General features: G+C 44.9%; 1 protein-coding gene across 3 annotated transcripts in view; it reads left to right on the top strand.

The window, feature by feature from the left end:
• Positions 1-21,200, top strand: part of FAM184B (family with sequence similarity 184 member B) — a 619,377-nt gene that overhangs the window by 357,988 nt on the left and 240,189 nt on the right. For all 3 annotated transcript variants that reach the window (XM_078678422.1, XM_078678421.1, XM_078678423.1), the window contains one exon: positions 21,044-21,161. In XM_078678422.1, the coding sequence (XP_078534548.1) occupies positions 21,044-21,161 (118 nt within the window). The remainder of the gene's footprint in view (positions 1-21,043; positions 21,162-21,200) is intronic.

Below are 21,200 nucleotides of genomic sequence, written 5' to 3' on the forward strand. Positions count from 1 at the left end.
TGATGTAATCTTGGCAGCCAGGCGTCCCTCCACTAAGACGGTATACGCCTGTCGGCGGAACAAATTTGTGGCATGGTGCACAGCAAATGCTGTGGATCCCCTCTCTGCTCCTCTTTCTGAGGTCCTCTTGTTCCTCCTTTCTATGGCCCAGCAGTGCTGTGCTCTGGGCACTTCAAGGGCTATCTCTCTGCCATTTCTGCCTTCCTTCGGCTTCCATATCAGCCTTCTCTTTTCAAGTCCCCAGTTGTAAATCGGTTTCTGAAAGGCATAACTCACCTCTTTCCTCCTATTCCTTTCGTTATGCCTCAGTGGGACTTGAATCTCATTTTAACCTATTTAATGTGCGCTCCCTTTGAGCCGCTTCACAACTGTCCTTTAAGTCTTCTCAACATGAGCCCGAGGCAAACTGTTTTTAAGTTGTGCCGCCTTTCCCCAAAGTATTTTATGCTTGATAGCATTACCCTTTGAATCTCTGAATCCATTCAGTCGCCAGTAGCATAAGTTTTCATAAAAAGACTGGACACAATGATACGAATCATACACTATAAGTGTGAGGAGTTCACAATCCATATTTTCTAGTGCCAGAATCAATCCTTTCAGTGTAGCCAGTTGTGCAGTGCAATCCCCTAAGGACTGTGTGAAGGTTTTTTGAGGATGGAACTTTCCATCCATCATGACACCATGTATCATGGTGCATGACGCTGAGTATTGGTGCTTGTCTGTAGCAGGCTGGGCTGAACCATCAGAGTATATGATACGTTTGTATTGATCAAAAGGCAAAATGTTGCTGGGCTTGGGGTATTCATGTTGATACTGGAGAAATTCTTGGGTTTGTCAAGTAGGGTCAAAAACATAGTCTACGTCAGTGGCAGTCAAAGTAGTGGTCCATTGTTTCCATCTAGGATGTAAGGCTTTTGTGTTATAAACGCTGGCTTTTGTGACAGCCTCTAGGTCTGGAGTGTTTCCCCTGAGCCAGTGGTCTTTCCTTAATGACAGCCATCTGAACAGCAGTTAGTATTTCTTCTTTCGATGCAAAACACATTTCTGCATTGGAATATAGATTCAATTTATATCCAATCGGCACTGTGTGACCTTCATTGAATGCGACATATGTGAAACCAATGGCACCTGCATTAATATGGATGACCCAATTTGTTTTTTTGACACGTGTGTAAATGTCTTAATGCAAGCATGTCAGTCTGTAGTGCTCTGAGTATTTGTGTATGTTCTGATGTCCAATGTGTGTTGTAAAAATCAGGGCGAATGTAATAGTCCTAGAGTTTATTTTATGCCTGATGCATGATCTGGTATGTAAGTTCCTCCAAAGTTAAAGAATCCTAACAAGGATTGAAATCTTTTCAGTGTGTTTGGTGGTTGCAGGAAAGCACATTTCTCTAGGAAATGTGGCGCCAGGCTTTTACTCTCGTTTGATAACTCGTATCCCAAACGCAGAAACGCAGTTTTTTTATTTTTTGTAATAAAATTTTTAGCCATGTTCAGAAAATCCCTATACAGGGGCAGATTCTGATCGGAAAGCATACTGAACGACTCGGTCCGCAATGCCTACCGGAGGACTTGGATAGGGAGAGTCCGACCGAATGAGTACGATGCATTTGAATGTATCCGGATACGATTCGGTCGGGCTCCGATTGACTACAATGGGAGCCTGTGTTCACATGCTCGCATTGACAAAAGGGGGTTGGGGATAATCGTGCACCATGTGGCAGGCACTCCTTGGTGCCTGCCACACTGTGCATAGTTGGGTAAAGGGGACCCATGGGCACCCCCAGGATCCCTATTCGGAAGGACCCCGGGTGAAGGGGCCCCCAAAGACTGCTTCTGGAAGCCTTATTGATCCGGGCAAACCGAATCGGAAAGGCTGTCTGATTCGTTCATCATACTTGCGCGCTTGGAAAACCTACTCCATAGAGATGTACAAATAGGCTTCGGAGGGCTCTATCTGTCCGAATGCCTTCCGGAAGCGATTCAGTCAGCTCTAAGGCTATCCAGGCATCGTACTTGGTTGGTCGGAACTGTGAACGATTCAGTCGTAAACAAGGGCTCCGGATCAGTTTAGGCAAACCTGAACCCGATTCGGAGCCCTTCTGACCGAGATCGGAATCGATCCTACAATGTGATCTACTCTGGCTAAGTGTGTATTTAACTCATCATCATTAGATATATGTCATCCACATAGGACAATTTTTCTACATCAGTATTTTGTAGAATTTATGATACTCAGGCCGCAAACAGTCCTGGACTATTCTTATACCCTTGAGGGAGTCTACAAAAGCGACGTGTAGAGCTGAGCATAGAAAATGCTGTCAGATTTCTGCTTTCAGGTGCTGTTTTGGCAGAAAAGACTGTTGGAGATATCTAATGTTATTTTTTATTTTTTACAGACAGTGTTGTTCATTAGAGCCATACTGTGAATTTTGTATTGCAAATGTATGTGTATGACTGTTTAAATGTCTCTAATCTAAGACTGTGTGCTAGGAATTATGGGAGTTTTATATAGCGCAAACTAGACCTGAGAAATCGGGTATAAGAGCGCGTTACATAGCACCAGTTTCGTTACACAAAGACACATTCATTTTTCTTAGGCATGGGGAGATGAAGTGATTTGCCCAGAATCACAGGATGTTGAGCGTCATATCCGAGACTCAAGCCCAGTTCCCCAGCTTCGACGTTGACCGCTCTAGCCGTAAGACTACATCCTCTCCCCAGAGAGGATTGGTACAGGAAATAAGGGAGTATTCATAGGAGATACACAGGGTTCTACTATTCCCTGAAAGTCTGTGAGGGGATTCCTTCTGGATGATTGCATCAAAAACAAATCAGTTTGAAGCAGTGTTTCCCCACACAGGACACCACTATAAACAAAGGATGCTCCCCATATGCTTGGCACTTGGAATGATTCCCATCATAGACAGCTGTGTCTCTTGGGGAACAGGTTTTACTGCAATATATACCATAGCAGGGAGCACCATCACTTCAATTAGCCTTCACTGTTGTTTCAGATCTTTCCAACATCTCCCAGTACTGAAACACATGTCCAAGTCTGGGGTGGCTTGGAAGGAGGCCGCTATCTTGAAACCTGGCAAGCTTCAGTCAGGTGGGGGTTAATTTTCAACTTGTTCCAGGCAATTTTACACCTGTTCTGGATAATATTGCATATGCAATGACATTTACACCAATGATCATTTCACAAATGATATTTGCACCAATTAATCAATACAAACATGACATTTATTACAAGTCAATCTGCAAATGGTGCAAATCTGTTGCCCATCTGTACTGCACCACTGCAAAATTGTTCAGAACTGGTGCTGTGATTCGGTCCATGGTTCTCTCCACAACTACTCTATCACTACTCCTGCCAATTCAGCTTCTCTTATCTATTACAATTAGATCCCTCTCTTCCTCTTCTAAAGGGTGTTTTCCCAGTTTGGCTTGTGTGTTAATTAGCACACGCTTAATGGTGACACATTGCAATATATACCATAGCAGGGAGCACCATCTCCCTGTTAGTACGTTAGCCATGGGATGTGCTAACTATTCCATCTTGGGCGATCTGAACCTACATTTTGATATTCCAACCAACCCGACGGTATGCAGTCTTCTTGCTGACTTAGAGGCTCTCCAGCTCTCCCAGCAGGTATCTCAGCCCACCCATGTAGGGGGACATATTTTGGACCCCTTCTTCACCAACTTGGTTGAGACTAAGGTTATGTCCATCTCCCCTCTAGGGTGGACAGATCATTTTCTGGTGATCATCCAATGCCCTCTGCCTGAGACCCCCCCACTCCTTTGGTTAGAAGGGTCTCTAGGCGGCATTGGAATAAACTTAGGTTGGATGACCTACATCGTCTCCTAGCGGTAGAGCCGCTGGGCGCATTGAATGATGTGGAAATGGGCTATGATCACTTTTGCACTTGGATTTCCAAGGCATTGGACTCTCTGATTCCCATTGTTTCAAGTAAAGTCAGCACCAGAGAGTTGAGTCCCTGGTATGATAGTGCACGACGTGCCTTGAAGGGTACTTGTAGACGGGCGGAAAGAGCATGGCGGAAGTCTTATGGGGCTGATTTGAAAGCCGCATATGTTGCCTCCGTCAAGATCTACCACCGGGCCATTTGTCGAGCCCGTACGGCATTCTACGCCGCTGAATTTCGTAACAGCTTAAACCCGTCCAAGACCATATTCAAGGCCGTGAAAGATCTCTTGGCGAAGAGGACTTCCCCTGTGGCTGTGGGGTCTATCTCCCACTGTGAGTCCCTGGCCTCTTTCTTCTTGGGAAAGGTCCAGGCTATCTACCGGGCCTTCCCTAGTACGGGGACTGACCTGGGAGTCCTGGATGGGGCTTTAAGTCACCTAACCCTGCATTCTTTTCCCCCACTACTTCTGGAGGGGTTTAACAAACTTGCTTCGCAGGTTAAATCTGGCTCTCCGTTGGATCCAGTAAGACCCGCTCTTTTCAGAGAACGGGCCTTTTTGGGACGCTCTGTAGTATGTTCCCTAGTTAATCTCTCACTGGACTCAGGTGTGGTTCCAACTAAATGGAAGCAGGCGGTGGTTTCTCCAATCATCAAGAAGCCTATGTTGGACCCCTCGAAACCTGAAAGTTACCGCCCCATTTCATTGTTACCCTGGCCGGCGAAGATAGCGGAGGCCCATGTCAACCTGGCCCTGTCAGAACATCTTGTCCGGACTAATGTCCTGGACCCCACGCAGAATGGTTTCCGTGGTGGGCACAGCACGGAAACTACCCTCCTTGTGATGGTAGAGCATCTACGAGCGGTGTTGGATGCTGGTCAGACGGCGGCGCTGGTACTATTAGACCTCAGCGCCGCCTTTGACACGGTCTCCCACAGCATTCTATTGCACCGGCTAGAGGAGATCGGCGTTGGGGGTCAGGCGTTGCAGTGGTTCCGCTCCTTTCTCGACAATCGTTCTTTCTGTGTGGCCATCCCTCCCTTCAAGTCCAAATTCCAGCCGCTGACCATGGGGGTTCCGCAGGGATCCTCGCTGAGTCCCACGTTATTCAATCTGTACGTGAGACCGCTGGCTGAGGTCGCTAGGCAGTGGGGCCTGACTTTGGTCTCATATGCCGACAACACTCAGCTGGCGGTTACTCTCAGCGGTGGCCAGCTGGTTGACGGCGAACTGTCTCCAGCTTAATGCCACCAAGACAGAGATTATGATTGTCGGTAAGAGAGTGGAACTATGGGGTGACCAATGGTGGCCGTCAGAGTTGGGACCGACTCCGACTCCAGTGTCGGAACTAAAAAATCTGGGAGTTTGGTTGGATGCTGGTCTCACTTTCGTCGGCCATACCAAAAAAACAGCAGCTTGCTGTTTTGGCCTCCTTCGGGGTTTAAGACCTGTCCTTAAATTTTTCGATGCCCCAACCAGGCAGCTGGTGATTCAGGCCACTGTCATCTCTCGCCTGGATTACGCCAGCTCCCTCCTGGTGGGGGCCAATCTGGCAGAAATTACCCGCCTACAACGGGTACAAAATGCTGCGGCTAGAGCGATAGTCGGCCTGCCCAGATTCTGCCCTGTTTCAAATGTTCTTCGCTCCTTGCATTGGCTTCCAGTGAGGAAGCGAATCCATTTTAAGGTCCTTTGTTTGACCTTTAAAATTTTGAAGGGAATAGGTCCCCAGATCATGTCTAACTTCCGGTCTTTTTATGTTCCCACACGCGCTCTGCGTTCCCAGGGCCAGGCTCTCGCCGTGGTCCCTAGATTCAGGCTATGTCGTGCTGGTGGACGTTCTTTCGGTGTTAAAGCTGCAACCTTCTGGAATTCCCTCCCGGTTGAAATTCGCCTGCTGGAGGATCTTATGCTCTTTCGGAAAGCCATTAAAACATTCTTGTTTTAGTTATTCTTTTTAGCTGTTTGCTCTGTTCTGTTCCCTGTTATGCTATGTCTTACCTTGCAATTGCGCCAGGACGCTCCTTCGCTGGAGCAGCTGTGCGCACAACAAATACCGATAACATAACATAACATAACATGCCCTGGAGATCAGAACTCTTCTGCTCGATTCCAACAGAGATTTGGCTTCTATCATGGAACTTGGCTTAAAGAGGACTCTGCTCCAGATATTAACTTAGCTGCTCCCTCAATCTATCATATAAGTATCATACAAGTAAAATAACCATTTAGGATGTTTGGTGTTGCAGTTATTTATACACTGTCTCTTGTCTTCCAGTGGGCATTAGAGCAACTGCTCAATACTGACTTTTTGCTTCGTACTCTCTCCCCTACCTCCAACTGGTCAACTAAAGTCCTGTTAGTTTATAGACAACTGGGTCCCACGAAAATGTTTATCTCCTCTCTACAATATTTTCTTCACGTCGCCCATTTGGACACAATGTTGTTGTTCTTGGTGACTTTAGTCTTTATGATGATGACAGGAATGATAAGACTGTTAGAATTACTCAATGATTTCACCAGTTTTAATCTCTTTCAATTAGTTCTGGGGCCATATATTTGGATGGATCCATACTCATTCTAGCATGGTGCAATCTCTCTTTATTAGAGAGCACTTGTCTTCACTGTTCATACAGTAAGTCTTACCAAAGCTAGTGCCATTCGAACAACAAAACTACTGTACCATCCATGTTTCACGCGCAATGTCTCCAAACTAGTCTCTCAGCTTGACATGAAGTGCCCTATTCTACATAAATATTTAAATGCCTCTTTTGCTCTATTTAATGATTGGGTTACCTCATCCTTAGTCCCTTGATATCTGTCGCCTCCTTTGGTCCCTTGGAACACTGAACAACTTTCCCTAAAAAGAAGGTGTAAAAATGATTAAAGACTTTGACACCGCAGAATATAAACAATCGTACGAACTTGAACTAAAAGGCTACAAAAAGTGAATCCACACTGCTCAGACAAGGTACTATCACGAACACATCTCTACCACTAAGAAGCCTGTCAAAGAAATCTTTACGATTTTCAATTCCTTAGTTCATCTTGAAGCAAGTTCTACATCGGCGGTCACTACACAAAAACTTTTCTCTGATTTATCAGATGTTTTTCAGAAGAAGGTCTTTCATTTTCCAAGCTTTTTCTGTGCTTAAAATCGCACATCTGATCCATTCAGTCAACATATTATCATGTCTGAGCTCACTCATTTCCTGTGCCTCATCTCTTGATCCTTGTCCAGACAAGGTTATGAAAGTGTGTGCTTCCTCTGTGGTCCCAGTTATAAGATGAGTCTGCAATGCTTACATGTCTCCTGGCAAGATTCCTGTTCTGTCGAAAGCAGCTCTTATTTTTCCACTATTAAAAAAACCTCACTTGATCCTACAGTGCTGCCCAGTTATCACCCAATATCTTTACTACCTATAATGGCTAACATTACGGAAGACTGCACTTATACACAATTGTAAAAACACATAGGGGCCTATTTACAATCTCACTGCGCCGACGGTGCATCACATTTATTCACATACTAGCCGCACACTGGGCTTCTCCATATTTACAAGGCCATGTAAAGTCACTCTGTGTGACTTTTCATGGCCTTGTAATATATGTTTCCCTTTCACGCATAACTCTGGGTGAAAGGGGCGTTCCATGGGTGTTGCTGTGGGTGTTCCCACGCAACATCCATGGAATTTAACGCATTCCTAGATTTACACCATTCTTCAAACCAGGGAATGCGTCAGAATCCTACGGTTCCCCAGGGGGAGGCATAAGGAGGTGCAACGAGGAGAAATACTTTTATTTCTCCACGTTATTTCCTCTTTCTAAACTGTTGAATTCTGCAGCATGCATAGAAAGAGGAAAATACCTTTAATTATTGTGCAGGCACCCTTGCAAATGACGCAAGGGTGTCTGCGCTGGTGCATGGCTGCTGTTTGTGCTCCAGTGCAAGGGTAGAAGGGCAGGAATGCGTCATATCTTGTAGATATGGCGTATTCCTTCCCTTTTATATCTGAAAGAGACACGTTAGTGATAGATTAGGTGGCGTTTTTCGGCTCCGCATCCGTCGCTGGTGTCGTAGTTGCCGAGATGACCTCACGGAGACTACTTAGGCACCACCCATGCGCACTGACATCATTTCTTTCTTTTTCCGCGCCAGCAAGCGCAGATCAGGATTGAGCACGTACCTGAGTCACTTTTTGACTACTCTTTTGAGACTTTTTGTCTCCCCCCCCCTTGCTCTCCTGGTGCACGTAGGGATGCCTGGATTTAAGTCCTGCGGGGCCTGCCATAGCAATATGTTGGTGGTGTACCCCCACAATGTTTGCCTCTACTGCCTGGAGACTGATCACAAATCCCAGGCCTGCCGGGATTGTCGAGCCATGGCCCGAAGGCCTTGAGGGAGCTGCGCTGGAAACTGCTGGAGGCCTGGTATTCGTCCCACCGCCGCTCCGGATCCAGGGACCGTTCCCGGGACTGCACGCGGGGCCATAATCGTCTTCGCCCTCGGATTTCGGTAAGCTTGTCCGGTAAGCTCCCTGTCCAAACGTTATATAACATTTTTCTCCTCTTCTTATGTGCCTGCTAGATCCCTTTGTCCCAGCTCATTACACTTAGTAAATACATCTAAATTCACCAAGCTGTACACAGGTGGGCGAGCTTTCTTTGTATTGACTACTCCTGCCTGGAAATATCTTCCACCTGCCATTCACCAGAACCCAATCTCTTGAATTTCTGCAAGAAGTTAAAGACCCATGTATTTTTGCTTTCAGCAGTGCACCTCTTTCACTCTCTAGCATCAGGCCACTCTATGGGTATTTGCTTGTTGTATACATTCAAAATCAAATCACAATGCAGAACACGTATGTTGTGGAAAACAGAAAATACCTCCGACGTTGTGTACTCACACACCAGGTCTGTCTGTCCCTCTTCCATTTCTAGTTCTGAAAACTGCTCTGCACTGTTGTGACAGGACATAGCCATACAGAGTAAAAGACCGAAAACTGCAAAGAATGCTAACCCTTCTCCCAGGATAATGCTAGCAGGGCTAGATCCGGACTTGAAGTTAATTCTTTCTGGCCTGCACCATTATCATCATTTCAAAGTTATTTTTGTATGCATATGAGTTATGTTTCAAATGCCAGCGGTGACTCGGTGGCCTAACTCAGGCCGTCCTCCCTGGATGCTATCATACCCTATTCCTAAGGTAGCCAGTGGGGAATCAGTCATTAGGTTTCGCCTACCTAGTACACCTTGCAGTTAACGGGGGCTTGATTTAAATGGTGCAGCAGGTGTAGGAGCACTGGGACCCAATGCTCTGAGGATTCTACTAAACACAGAATATTGCAAAACTTTACTAATAAATAGACAGTCACAAGTGCGGTTATCTAGCAGGCACTAGGGTCGTAATTACAATGGTGCAGCAGGTGCAGTGATACCGGGACCAAAAGTACTAGGCACACCACTAAACACCTAATTTAGCTATATTTTACTACTAAACAGGCAGTCACAAGTGCAGTTACCTTGCATGCACTAGGGTCATGATTTCAATAGTGCAGCAGGTGTAGTGGCACTGGGACTTATAACAAATGCTTTGCAGAAAATACAGTATTTGTTACAACATACAAACTTAAAAGTGCATAGCACAATAATTGAAAATGTTGTAGTGTACTGTTTAAATAAAGAAAAATTGGAAACCATATGTATCATGAAGTCAATGACAATGCAAGTACAAATATTTACTATATGCTCATTATTCTTTCAGAGTTTATGTTCATGTTTAAGTTTTTTCTGAGTAATAAAAAAATGTGCAGTGCAAAATAAAAATAAAAACTTCATAAAAGTAATCTGTAATTAAAAAAACGTGCCCATCTTAATTAAATAATAATCTCACTTTCACTGTGTTTCTTTCACTTATATTGCACAAATGCTCATTTGAAAAATTGAAAGTTAATGTTCATTTGTTTATCTTAACAATGGACAGTAACCAAACAACACCTTTTCTTTTTTTGTCATAGTTTATTACATTTTTCCCAATAACAAATACAGGGTACAATCACAATGTGTGCTATTACCAGATACAGTTTCAAACTCAGTGGCAATTGTCCCATTTGCTTATTAAACTCTGTTTTATCCCTGAACCATATGTCAAAAAACAATTCCGTTCGGGCATGTACCACACAATCAAATCCACACCTGCAGTCATCCAAATGATTTACAGTCTAAACCCAGATAATATTCACAGTGTCATATGAAATAACCATTAGAAAACTTTAATTAAAAACAATATTTTCTTTCATTTACTTTTTTTTAATTTTGTGCAAAAAGCTTTACATACATAAAAAATAACCCACTCTACATGAGTTTAAGCGACCACAATATCCTGACATAAAATTCTAATATTCATCATAGTAACAATATAGAATAACAATTAAAGCTCATAAGAAATGTTAAAGTAAAAAAAACAGCTAGATATAAAGCAGAAAGATTTAGGTGTGCAAGAAGTAAAGACAAAAGAGGGTAAGCAAATTAAAAAAAAGAATGTGTGGTACATGCCCAAAGGGAATTGTTTTTGACATATAGTCTTATTTAGCCCTGTCCCTTTGTGGCGAGGGGTTGTTCTCTATATGGTTTCATATCTCTGAACTACCCCCTCCCTTACCCCCCACCCCCCTTTATTCCAACGAATAATGAACCAAAAAATTAAGTGTAAAATAAAACCAGGTACTCAATCGGGGGTCATGAGCTGAGTAATATTGTGAACGTTTGCACAGAAGGGGGGGAGGGTGCTCTGAGGCCACTGGGCCTCCCGGGGTATACCAGGAGTGTCATGAGTGACTATTCAAAATTGGAAGAGGTGCAACGCTCGTGTTCTTGATGGACCGATTATTAGAAGTAATCCCTTCATGAGATAATTAGTTATGGACACCCATGCATATTCAAAGTTTTTAAAATCGTCTCTGAAAATCTCGCTCATCCATGCCATAGTGATTGCTTGCCATAGAGGGGCGTGCCACTGAGTCCAGATTGGAGCCTCGAGTTTCTTCTAGGCAGCCGCGACTGTAATCTTTGCTGCCCCTAAGCATAACCATAGAATGCCTTTATCTGCCTTTGTTTGGTTTTTCAGGGAGTCTGATCTAAGTCCCTGTAGAGCAAAGTCTAGTGTGTCTGGTATTGGATACCCCGGGATTTCTTTAATTTGAGCTAGAATTTCTGACCAGACCAGGCAAATGGACTGCCAGCTCCACCATATGTGACAGAAGTTGCCAAATAGCCCACAACCCCTCCAGCACAGGTCTGATGTATTTGGAAAGCATTTTTTCAGTTTCATAGGATATAAGTATCAGTTATATAGTATTTTGTAGTGTGCCTCTCGGAGGCTTATTGAGTGATTGTGTTTCTGAATGTACCTCCAGAGTATGTGCCAGTCTCCCTCTGAGATGCTGTGGTCCAGGGTCCATTCCCAAAAGGCAACATGACAGGGTGGTTGTGAGGGTAGTGTGCGTAGTAGCACATCGTACAGAAAGGAGATAATGCCCTTAATGCCTTTGGACTTCTTCATGAAGCTCTCTAGTGGGGTGAGCTCTCTGGTAGTTGCCTCTCTAGTGTCTGGTTGTAGTGCCCAGTGTCGTAATTGTTGGTAGTGAAAAAACTCCTCCTTCGTAAGATTGAAATCTCACCGGCAGTGCTCAAAGGTGAGTATGTCTGTATTATGGAAGAGATGCGACAGAATCAGACAGCCTCCCTCGCCCCAGGCATCAAATGGTCCGAGTGCAGTCCCGGGGGTACGCAGAGTTGTAATGAATCGTAGTAAAGTGGGAGGGTTAGGTCGTCCAAGTTGTCTTCTAGAGGACTTCATCCCACACCCTCAGGACAGTTCTTATTGGTGTGCTAAGGTAAGCGTTGGGAGGGCGATCAGCTTTTAGTTTCCACAATATGTCCCAGATGACTCTTCCCGTTATTGCCCTGTCCATATGTAGCCAGTGCTTGTCTGACTCCCTCTGGGACCACTCTATGATGACCTAAGTTGTGCCGCCTTGTAATATAAATTAAAGTCTGGGAGACCCAGCCCACCCTCTGATATGGGGCGCTGGAGTAGTTTGAATGGGAAGCTAGCCCTCCTGTTTTGCCAAATAAATGCATTGAGGGTAAACTTGAGTATCTTCAAATAACCGGTCTCAAGTTCAATGAGCAGGCTTTAGAACAGGTGAAGGAATCTAGGCAGCACTACCATTTTGATTGCATGGATTCTGCCTAGCCTGGACAGGTATAGTGGTACCCATCTCTTTAAATCAGAATTCAGTGTTTCCAATAGGGGTGGATAATTAGCCTGGAATAATTGTGAGAGCTTGGGAGTCAAGTGAATGCCGAGATAGGTTATGCCTTTCATAGCCCATTGGTTGGGTGTTATGTGGATGAGAGTTTCCATCTCTCCCTCTAAGAGGGTTAAGTTTAGAAGGAAGGACTTTGATAAGTTTATACGGAAGCCCGCCACACCCCTCAAATAGCCTCAGTTCGGTTTGCAAGGCGTTCAGTGAGTTTTGTGGATCTGTCTTAAGAAGCAGGATATTGTCTGCAAATAGTGATACTTTGTCTTCTTCTGCCCCAAAAGTTATCCCATTGACCACTTGATTGGCTGTTATTGCTGCTGCTAGGGGTTCAATGCTCAGAGCAAAGAGAAGGAGTGAAAGTGGGCATCCCTGTCTTGTGCCTCTTTCCAGTCAAAAAGGTTCTGCACTTTCACCATTTACCAAGACACTCAAGCTGGGCGAAGCATAATTTGCTTGGATCATTGTGATATAAAAGCCCAATTTACGTGGCCAAACGCTTAAATTCTTTTTTTATGTGGTTGCTTTCTCTATGAGATGGAGGACTCTTCTTACATTGTCGTGGGTCTGTCGCCCCTTAATGAAACCCAATTGGTTTGGGTGAATTAACTCAGTCATTAGTCTTCCAGACGGGAGGCCAGTATCTTTGTGTTTAACTTGGCGTCCAGGTTGAGGGGGGCTATGGGGTGGTAGGGGGTAAATAGAGTCGGATCTTTCCCTGCTTTGGGGATAACTGTAGTAAGTCCTTCGCTCATTGACGTTGTGACCTTCCCTATTTTGGCAATGTGGTAATACAGTGCAGTCAGGTGCAGTATCAATTGCACACTGAATATTTTGTAAAAGCGTGCCGTCAGCCCGTCTGGGTCTGCGGATTTAAAACGTTTTAGAGAGCCAATGGCTAGCCTTACCTCCTCCTCACTTATGGGTTCCTTCAGCCTTTCATTTTGTTCGGGAGGTAATTTTGGCAGATCTATTTTGTCGAGGTATTCTGATTGGGATTGTGGGTCTGTGGGCTCAGCTGTGTAACAAAATGTGTAAAATTTTCCAAAGATGTCCGCCTTTCGGTGTTCTGACTTTTCTAGGTCGCCTGTGGGGCTGTGTATGTGGCCAATGTACTCTTTTTCCCTTTTTACTCTGAGTTGACACGCCAAATTCACACCCACCTCGTTGCCCTGTGTGTATGATACTTGATTTAGTTGTAAAAGTTTCAACTCGGCCCTGTTAGCATTGATTGTGTTTAGTTTTGCCTTGGCTGCAGTTACTTTGCGCTGAAGGCTTAGGATGGGAGCTGTTTTGTGCGCCTGCTTGAGAGTGTGAAGCTCTGTTTCTAGGGATCGGCGATCAGTAGTCCGCTGTCTATATATTTCTGCCTTTGCTGCAATACAGTGACCCCTCAGTACTGCTTTTAAGGCGTCCCAATTGTTAGAGGGTGTCGTCTCTTGGGGGTCATTCAATCGAAAGAATTCTCTTATGGTATTGCGGAGGTCGTCTCTCTCTAGTCTGTCCCGCAGTAGCGCCTGGGGAGAGAACCAGTGTGTATATTTTGGGGTGGGGGTCTCTCCATTCAAGAGAAGTGGCCTCCGGTGTGTGGTCTGAAATGATGATAGGATGAATGATTGCGGTGCGAACTACGCTTGCTACTGTCGGGCTCATAAAATATAGTCTAGTCTTGAGTATGTGCGATGTATGTTTGAAGAAAATGTGTAGTCCCTATCCGTTGGGTGAGTCTCTCTCCAGATGTCCACTAAGCCTAGTTCCTGTATTGTGTGTTTCACCGCCTTCAGGAAGCTACTTGTTTGGGCTCCATGGGGTGTGCGCTATCCATCCTCGAGTGCCTCGTGAGATTGAAATTCCCCATGATGAGTATCTCCCCTTCGGCAAAGCCTCCCAACAGTATCAGTGCCTTTGTTATGAAGGCCAGCTGGTTAGAATTTGGGGCTTAGATCGCTGCCATTGTGCACATTTTCCCCCTTAAGCAGCCCTTCACCATTACTGCTCTTCCCTTGTTATCTGTCTGGTACCCTTCAGGTTGAAATTTCAGTGTTGACTGGAACAGCAGTGCAACCCAATTGTGCTTGGTGGGACTGGATTATTGATATATAATGGGGTAGTTTTGTATGTCTTAATCTATGGTCCTCTGTGCTTCTTGTAAGCGGACTATATTGTATTGACCATCTAATAAATATTTCCAAACATTATGGAGTTTGGCCGGAGCGTTCAACCCTCTTACATTCCATGCTAAGGCCTGGACTAACATTTCCCCAAATGGGGCTGAACCCCGCCTGTTCTGATCCTATGGTTCTTTCTCATCATGATCCCCCGAACCTGGTCCACCTGATCATGTGGCATGGGAGGTCCGTGGTGCCTTCCTGTAATTGTCATGTATTTTAGTTGCTTATGGGTGTCTGAGCATCGTGGATTGTCGGACTGGCAAACACTTTGTGCACCATATCTCGCTTCCCGGCACTGACAGGTCTTGGGGATTGAAAAATGTCTGAGCACCTATTAGTCGACTTTTCATTGTTTCCGCTGCTGTTTGGGTGGTCTCTGGGTGAGCCAAGTAGAACTGTCTTCGCTTCTCCCCGATCTCGTTCTCGACATTTCCTAACCTGTTTCTTGTCCACTCGCCGGTGTCTCCAAACCTAAAATTGTCCTGGCTTCACTAGCTCTTTGCAGTGAAGACTTTTATTGTGGTAGTCAAAGGCCAATCCAATGGGAAATGTCCATCCATAACGTATGTTTTCCAGGCACAGCTTATCTGTAACTGGACGGAACTGTTGCCTGCGCGCCAGCGTCGCTGGTGCAATGTCTTGGAATAGTGTGGAGTAGGCACCTTGGAAGGCCACTTTGTTGACTTTCGTTGCTGCTTGTCGGATGGCATCTTTCATTTTAAAGGAGTTTAGCTTGGCTCGTATGTCCAGTGGCCGTTGGTTGACTCCTGTTGGTGGCTTCCCCACTCTGTGCACTCAATCTATCTTCATTTTAGCTGAACTGAGGCCCAGGGTTTCGCTGAACAGGCCCACTATAAATGTTTCTAAGTCAGGCCCTTCCACACCTTCTTCTAGATTTCGGATTCAGATGTTATCCTTTCTGGACCTCTTTTTCCAAGTATTCAGTTTTGATTATGGCTGCTTGCAATTGCATCTTGAGAGTTTGGGTCGAGTTCTTCAGCTGGTTGGAATCCTGCTCAATTTCCTGCACTTTGGTTTCCAGATCTACCAGCCTGCTCCCACCCGAATCTACGTCCTGCCTCAAGGCTATCAATTGTTCATTGAGATCAGTTTTAAGAGTGTCCAGAGAAGTGAACAGATCTGTTTTCAGCTCTTCCCAGAGTTCCTTTTTAATGTCGCGTAAGGAGGCTAGGAAGTCTTCTTTTGTGAGCCCCATGGTGTTGTCTCCTCTTGTTGATTGGGGGTTACTATTAACTTCTGTAGGGCCAAAGTAGTTGGATACTCTATTGTTTTGTTCTTTCTTTGGCGGCATAGGGAAAGACTCTGCCCTCCCCGCCGATGTCAGGGAGGGGCTCTGCTTGTAGGCCCTTATCAGTATCTGTTTTGGGAGAAGTTTGGATGGGGGTGCTCGTTGTTATACTCCAGCTCTTTTCAGGGTAATTAGGTCCTGTTTACGGGCTTCAGCGTTATAGTTTGGCAGTGTTGGGTCTCTCCTGTGACTCTTGAGTGATTACCTTGCAGTGGGGAGACATAGACCGGTTAAACAGGATTCTTGAGACATTCGGCAGGCCTCCATCTTATGGTCAGGCAACAGTGCTCATTTTGGGATTTCTCTCCTCATCATGGCTGGCAAATCCCACTCTAGCACCAGCAAAATATGTGAACCCCCCTGCGGCCCGGTCATCATTTGTAGTTTTCTACAGCTCTGTTTGTTTTATACGTGCCTATCGCGTACTCGCGGTCCCGTCTGTGGATTTCTGCCTTCGTCATCAGTGTTTGAGCCTGACTCTTGGGAGAAGCTATGCGCCCGCCCCACTTGGCGGGCAGCGCACTAAGCCCGCTTGGACTCACTGGCCCCACCCGCCGGAGTTACGGAGTCCTCGGATGCTCCATCCTTTCCTACGGTAGGTGACTTGCTGTGGTCGCGTGGAGCTTTCTAGTGCAGGCGCACGCTTCGAGGCGAGTGGTGTCATATTTCCTCCCCCTTTTAGCAATGGGGATAAGTCTGTGTTGGTCCGTTATTTCACATCACTGCAGTTAGTTGTCTCTTCGCCAGGGCCCGTCCTCCACATTCCCGTAGGCCCCGGCCGCAACCATGCACATCGCGGTGCTGTTCGGTCTTGAGGATGGCAGGAGATATTAAGTGTGACACCCGGTGTTCTGTCCTTCCCTTATTATGGAGGTTTGGAAGTTGCTAGCGGCAGTTTCCCTGCTTTTTATGTCTCACTTAAGCCAACGCATTCGCTGCTTTGCGAGACATTTAGTAAGTGGGTTTTTAAAGTGCTACCACCCACTTTTGCTAGCCTCTTGCTTGCGGTTACACGTGCGTGCACGCGCGCAGCTGCCATCTGGATTTCTGTTATGGCTCAATAAGCCTTACAGCGCACAAGTCACTTTTACTATCCCCTCCCTTCTCCCCCTCCCTCCTTGTTAACTTTCAGTTTCGCTTGTTGTTCAGTCTCCCTGTCCTTCCCCCTCACACCCACTACCCTCTTATCTCTTGTACTTTCCATTCTTCTCTCGCTGTCCCACCTCCGTAGCTCGCGCTTTTCATCCCCTCTCTGACTCACTTACGACAGGCTCATGCGTCTCCCCGGCCTTCCCCCTCACACACACTACTCTCTTATCTCTTGTACTTTCCATTCTTCTCTCGCTGTCTCGCCTCCGTAGCTCGCACTTTCCATCCCCTCTTCCTCTCACATCCGACAGGCCCGTGCGCCGGGACCGGAAGCCTCTTCCTTGTACTCCCAGGTTTCTCTTCCTTCCTACCCTGTTTGACCATAGTAATTCTATCCGCAGTTTCTAAAATCATTTTCTCGCTTTTTCAATTCTCATTCTTTTGCCCTCTGTCTTTAATGCAGTTGACCATTAATTGCCTCGGAGACGCAATTTCCTGCGCTCACAGCGGGGCTCCGTCACCCACCTGCACATGTTCCTCCCGCCCCCTCTCATTGGGATCCGGTAGTGGTGCACTGTGCGCAGAAAATGAGCATTATGCACACGCTGTGCGCATCCCCTCATGAGTGAATGGCTGCATCGGGGGCCTCGGGGAGCAGCTGGGCGAGCTCCGAAGGACTGAGGTAACAAGTTAACTATGGGGGAACGAGGGACATCTTAAGGATTTTGGGGGCCCTGGGCCACACATATTATAGGGGACCCTGTTCTGAACAGCTTTACATTTTGAATACCATTTCAGTACTTATATGTACACTTTGGACAAGTCACTAACAGTGCACAGTCACACTGGTCCAAATTTTAAATGTGTTTTCTATATTATAACACAGCAGCAGCTCATTATTATTACTGATAATAATCTTTGTGACACCCTCCCTCATATGTGAGGCCCTGATTTGATCTAAAAGAAGCTTTTTCATGGATATTGCATGAAATATCAACACAACATTTCTCTGCAAAATGCCTGAAATAGGCTCTCACAGACCTCTCACATTGAAAATAAATTAAAGGAAAAAGGTATTTAAAATAATCTGTTTAAGAACTATTCACGGTCATCAGAGCAAGACTCAGGGCTTTAAGTGGGATAAAAAACTGGGGAGGTCTCTGAGAGGGGCGGGTCAATGTAATTAAGGGCATGGCTTAAAAACAGGCATGCTAAAAATCTGTGCTTAGCATAGTGTGCCACACGACTTGTATTTGGCTGTTTCTGTCTTTGCATCCAGATATTTGATACAACAAGTAACATCATACCTACAACACGTCAGGGCTATTGGCTTTGTCAAGTGGTAGTTGCATAAGAGAAATAAGCAGCATCTATGGCTTGTATATAATGAAAAAGCTTCCACTTAAAGCCCAGGTAACACCACCACAATGTTGCTGCTCCTGAGTTTCGAGAAGGGAAATCCAGAGAGTAAATTACTCTCTTTAAAGTATTCCCCTACAACGCTCACCTGGCCTGGCGTTATGGAGTAACTTCTCCTCTAGTGAGAAGTGAGCACTTGCACATCGATGTGCCTGCAGTCCAGAAACAAGCATTGGCATAGCCAATAGGTCTCGCCTTTGGGACCTTATAAGTGTTTAGTCATCTAGCACAATATCCTTGCTGCAACAACATCAAGTGTTGCATGGTTAAACATTTATAAGGTCCCAAAGGCGAGATCTATTGGCTATGCCAATTCTTGTTCTTCTGGTGACAATGGAGCCAATGCAGATCACGTCCATTCGGCCATCTTGGCTGTCCATGCCCCAAACAACACCTTTTCATCTAGTTTTCATAATCGTATTTTTTTTATTTGCAAAAACAGTGCTTACACTGTACTTGTATGTTTTTTCATCCACTCATAACCTATTCTCCCCGAAGCTGCACCACTTGCAAGTCTACTTATCTGGGCAAAGTTTTTTTATCCATGTCCGACACCATTTATCTAATCTCCCCACTTTATAATACCACTAGTAACAGCACACTATATTTCCATTTTGTACATAAACAAGTCATAACATTAACAGACTTTCTGTAACGTATATTGTACAACTACTCAGCAAGCTACAACTTACAACAAAAAAAGCTTATTCTTAATCACATAGGCGAAACCTTATATATTTACTAATCCTTGTTTTAGCTCTTGGCACTGTTTCCAGGTGCTCCTAGAGACCACAGGGACTGCACCTCCCAGTGCAGGTTCAGTACTGAGTACCCAGACCTGCTCTGGGCTCTGCAAGAGGGAGGGTCCTTTAATCAGTGAGGACCCTAAGCAATTTAATGATACCTACAATGTTCATTACTGAGGTAAATACGAAGGAAACTGTGTGCAGTTCCCTTACCACAGCTTGTGTCTGATGACCATGCGTTTTTTTCACTGCGGTGGATTTTTCAGCTACTTATAACTCAAAATCAGGTTGCTCCATGTCAGTTATATGACAAATAAATATATTTGAGAAGAGTTAATCATGAGCCAGTTGGTATTTAAGATGAATTCACTTGAACAAGTGCAATGATATATAACCAGTAGATTATAATTCCTATTTGTAAAGCGCTTCTGAGCTGAGCTACCGCCAGCGACAGGGATCGAACTGTGAACCCCGTACTGCGGAATAAGTCGCTCTGTCCGCTGCACCACACCTTTCCGTAAATTGTTTGCAGTGCTTTTTTAGTCACTCTGTTGTATGTTTGCCATTGTGCTATATTTTCTTTCAAAGTGAATGGACAAGAGCAACATCTGTTGGCCCCGTTCCTAAATGTAGCAGCAACAAAAATAAATACTGCAACGGAAATTATGACATTTGCATCATAAGATTATCGTTATGCAACCTTTACGTATACAAAAGATTGTTTGTATGGGGATCGAAATTCAAAGTTTGCCAACATTTATCGGAGTGCCTAAACAAAAAGGCAAAATATGCAATACTATAGTCATGAGTTAAAGAGGGGATCTGACGGGTGGAAGGAATAGAAGAAGGATGGTTACCGGGGTATCCAGGATATAGTAGCGTTGGGCCACAATTGTTAGCGGGATAGAACGTTGATATCTGGGAAATGACTGAAGAGTGAAGTATCATGCAAATTAGTAAACAAGTGACATTGGGGGAAGACATGGAATCTAATTGATGTGTTTTTTATTCATAGAAAACCCCTGACGAAGGGCTAGAGAATGGGCCCGAAATGCATTGGGTAATTTAAGAACAATGGGGCATATTACCAACCAATAGAGATAATTTTTGTCTCTAACTTGTTTAGAGACAAAAATTATCGCCGCACATCGGCGATTTTTATCGCAGATAAACCTTGCTATTAGCAAGGTTTATCGCAAATGCGATAAAAAACGGCCGCAATGCATGAATATCGCTGAAAAGTCAGCGATATTCATGCATTATCGAGCAAATGCTCTTAGCCATGTTATCCACCTCCCATTGGTTAACATGGCTAAGAACTGCTCAGGGCAGGTGATAGCTTTTGGAGATATTCGCGCTTAGCGCGAATATCTCCAAAAGTTGGTAATAGGACATAGCGATGTTAGCGACTGTTTCCAGTCGCTAACATCTTGGCACGCCCACTTTGCATGTCATTAGTGATAAATATCACTGACATGCAAAGCGGGGCCCAAGATGGTCGCTATCTCCTATTAGCTGTCGCTAACTGGTGTTAGCGACAGCTTGGTAATAGGGAGATAATTTTATCTCCGCTTTCTTGGCTTTTAAAGCCAAAAAAGCGGAGATAAACCTCCTTGATAATATGCCCCAATGATCGTGGATTAACTTCATGTACACAGTCGTGGTGCAGGATAAGGCCCGGATGGTCATTTCTGTAACTTCAAGAGTTGCGTGAACACATGAACGTTTCTCTAGTGACATGTGATAATAACGAACATGATGAAAAGTTGGATTACGTTGGAGAGAAAAAAGAGGAAAATAAATATAAATAAGAAATAAAGAACCTGTGGTATTTGTTACATACAACCAACAATTTGTTGTGCATCCGTAGTGGGGTGGAGGTCCACTCCATCTTTTTGTGTTATATTTGTATGACACAGCAGTTCAATATTCTTTGTCTCTACATAGGGAAGTTGCTATAAGGGCTGCATGCTACACTGCTGTAGTTGAATGTAAATATTGTGCTTTCCAGCTGTAATGAATGCATATACTTTTGACTCCATACAGAATTAAGGAAATGGAAGAGAAGCCACGAAAGCGGGAGGCCAGACCAGAAGACCTGCAGCTCATTGGTCGCTTGCAGGAGAAATTAAGTGAGCGCGATCAAGTTATCAAACGGCTCACGGTAAGCGCTTCCTTGTTGACGTAAATGTTATTAATTTAG

Source organism: Lissotriton helveticus, chromosome 2_2 (genome assembly GCF_964261635.1).
Source record: "Lissotriton helveticus chromosome 2_2, aLisHel1.1, whole genome shotgun sequence".
NCBI classification, from domain to species: Eukaryota; Metazoa; Chordata; class Amphibia; order Caudata; family Salamandridae; genus Lissotriton; species Lissotriton helveticus.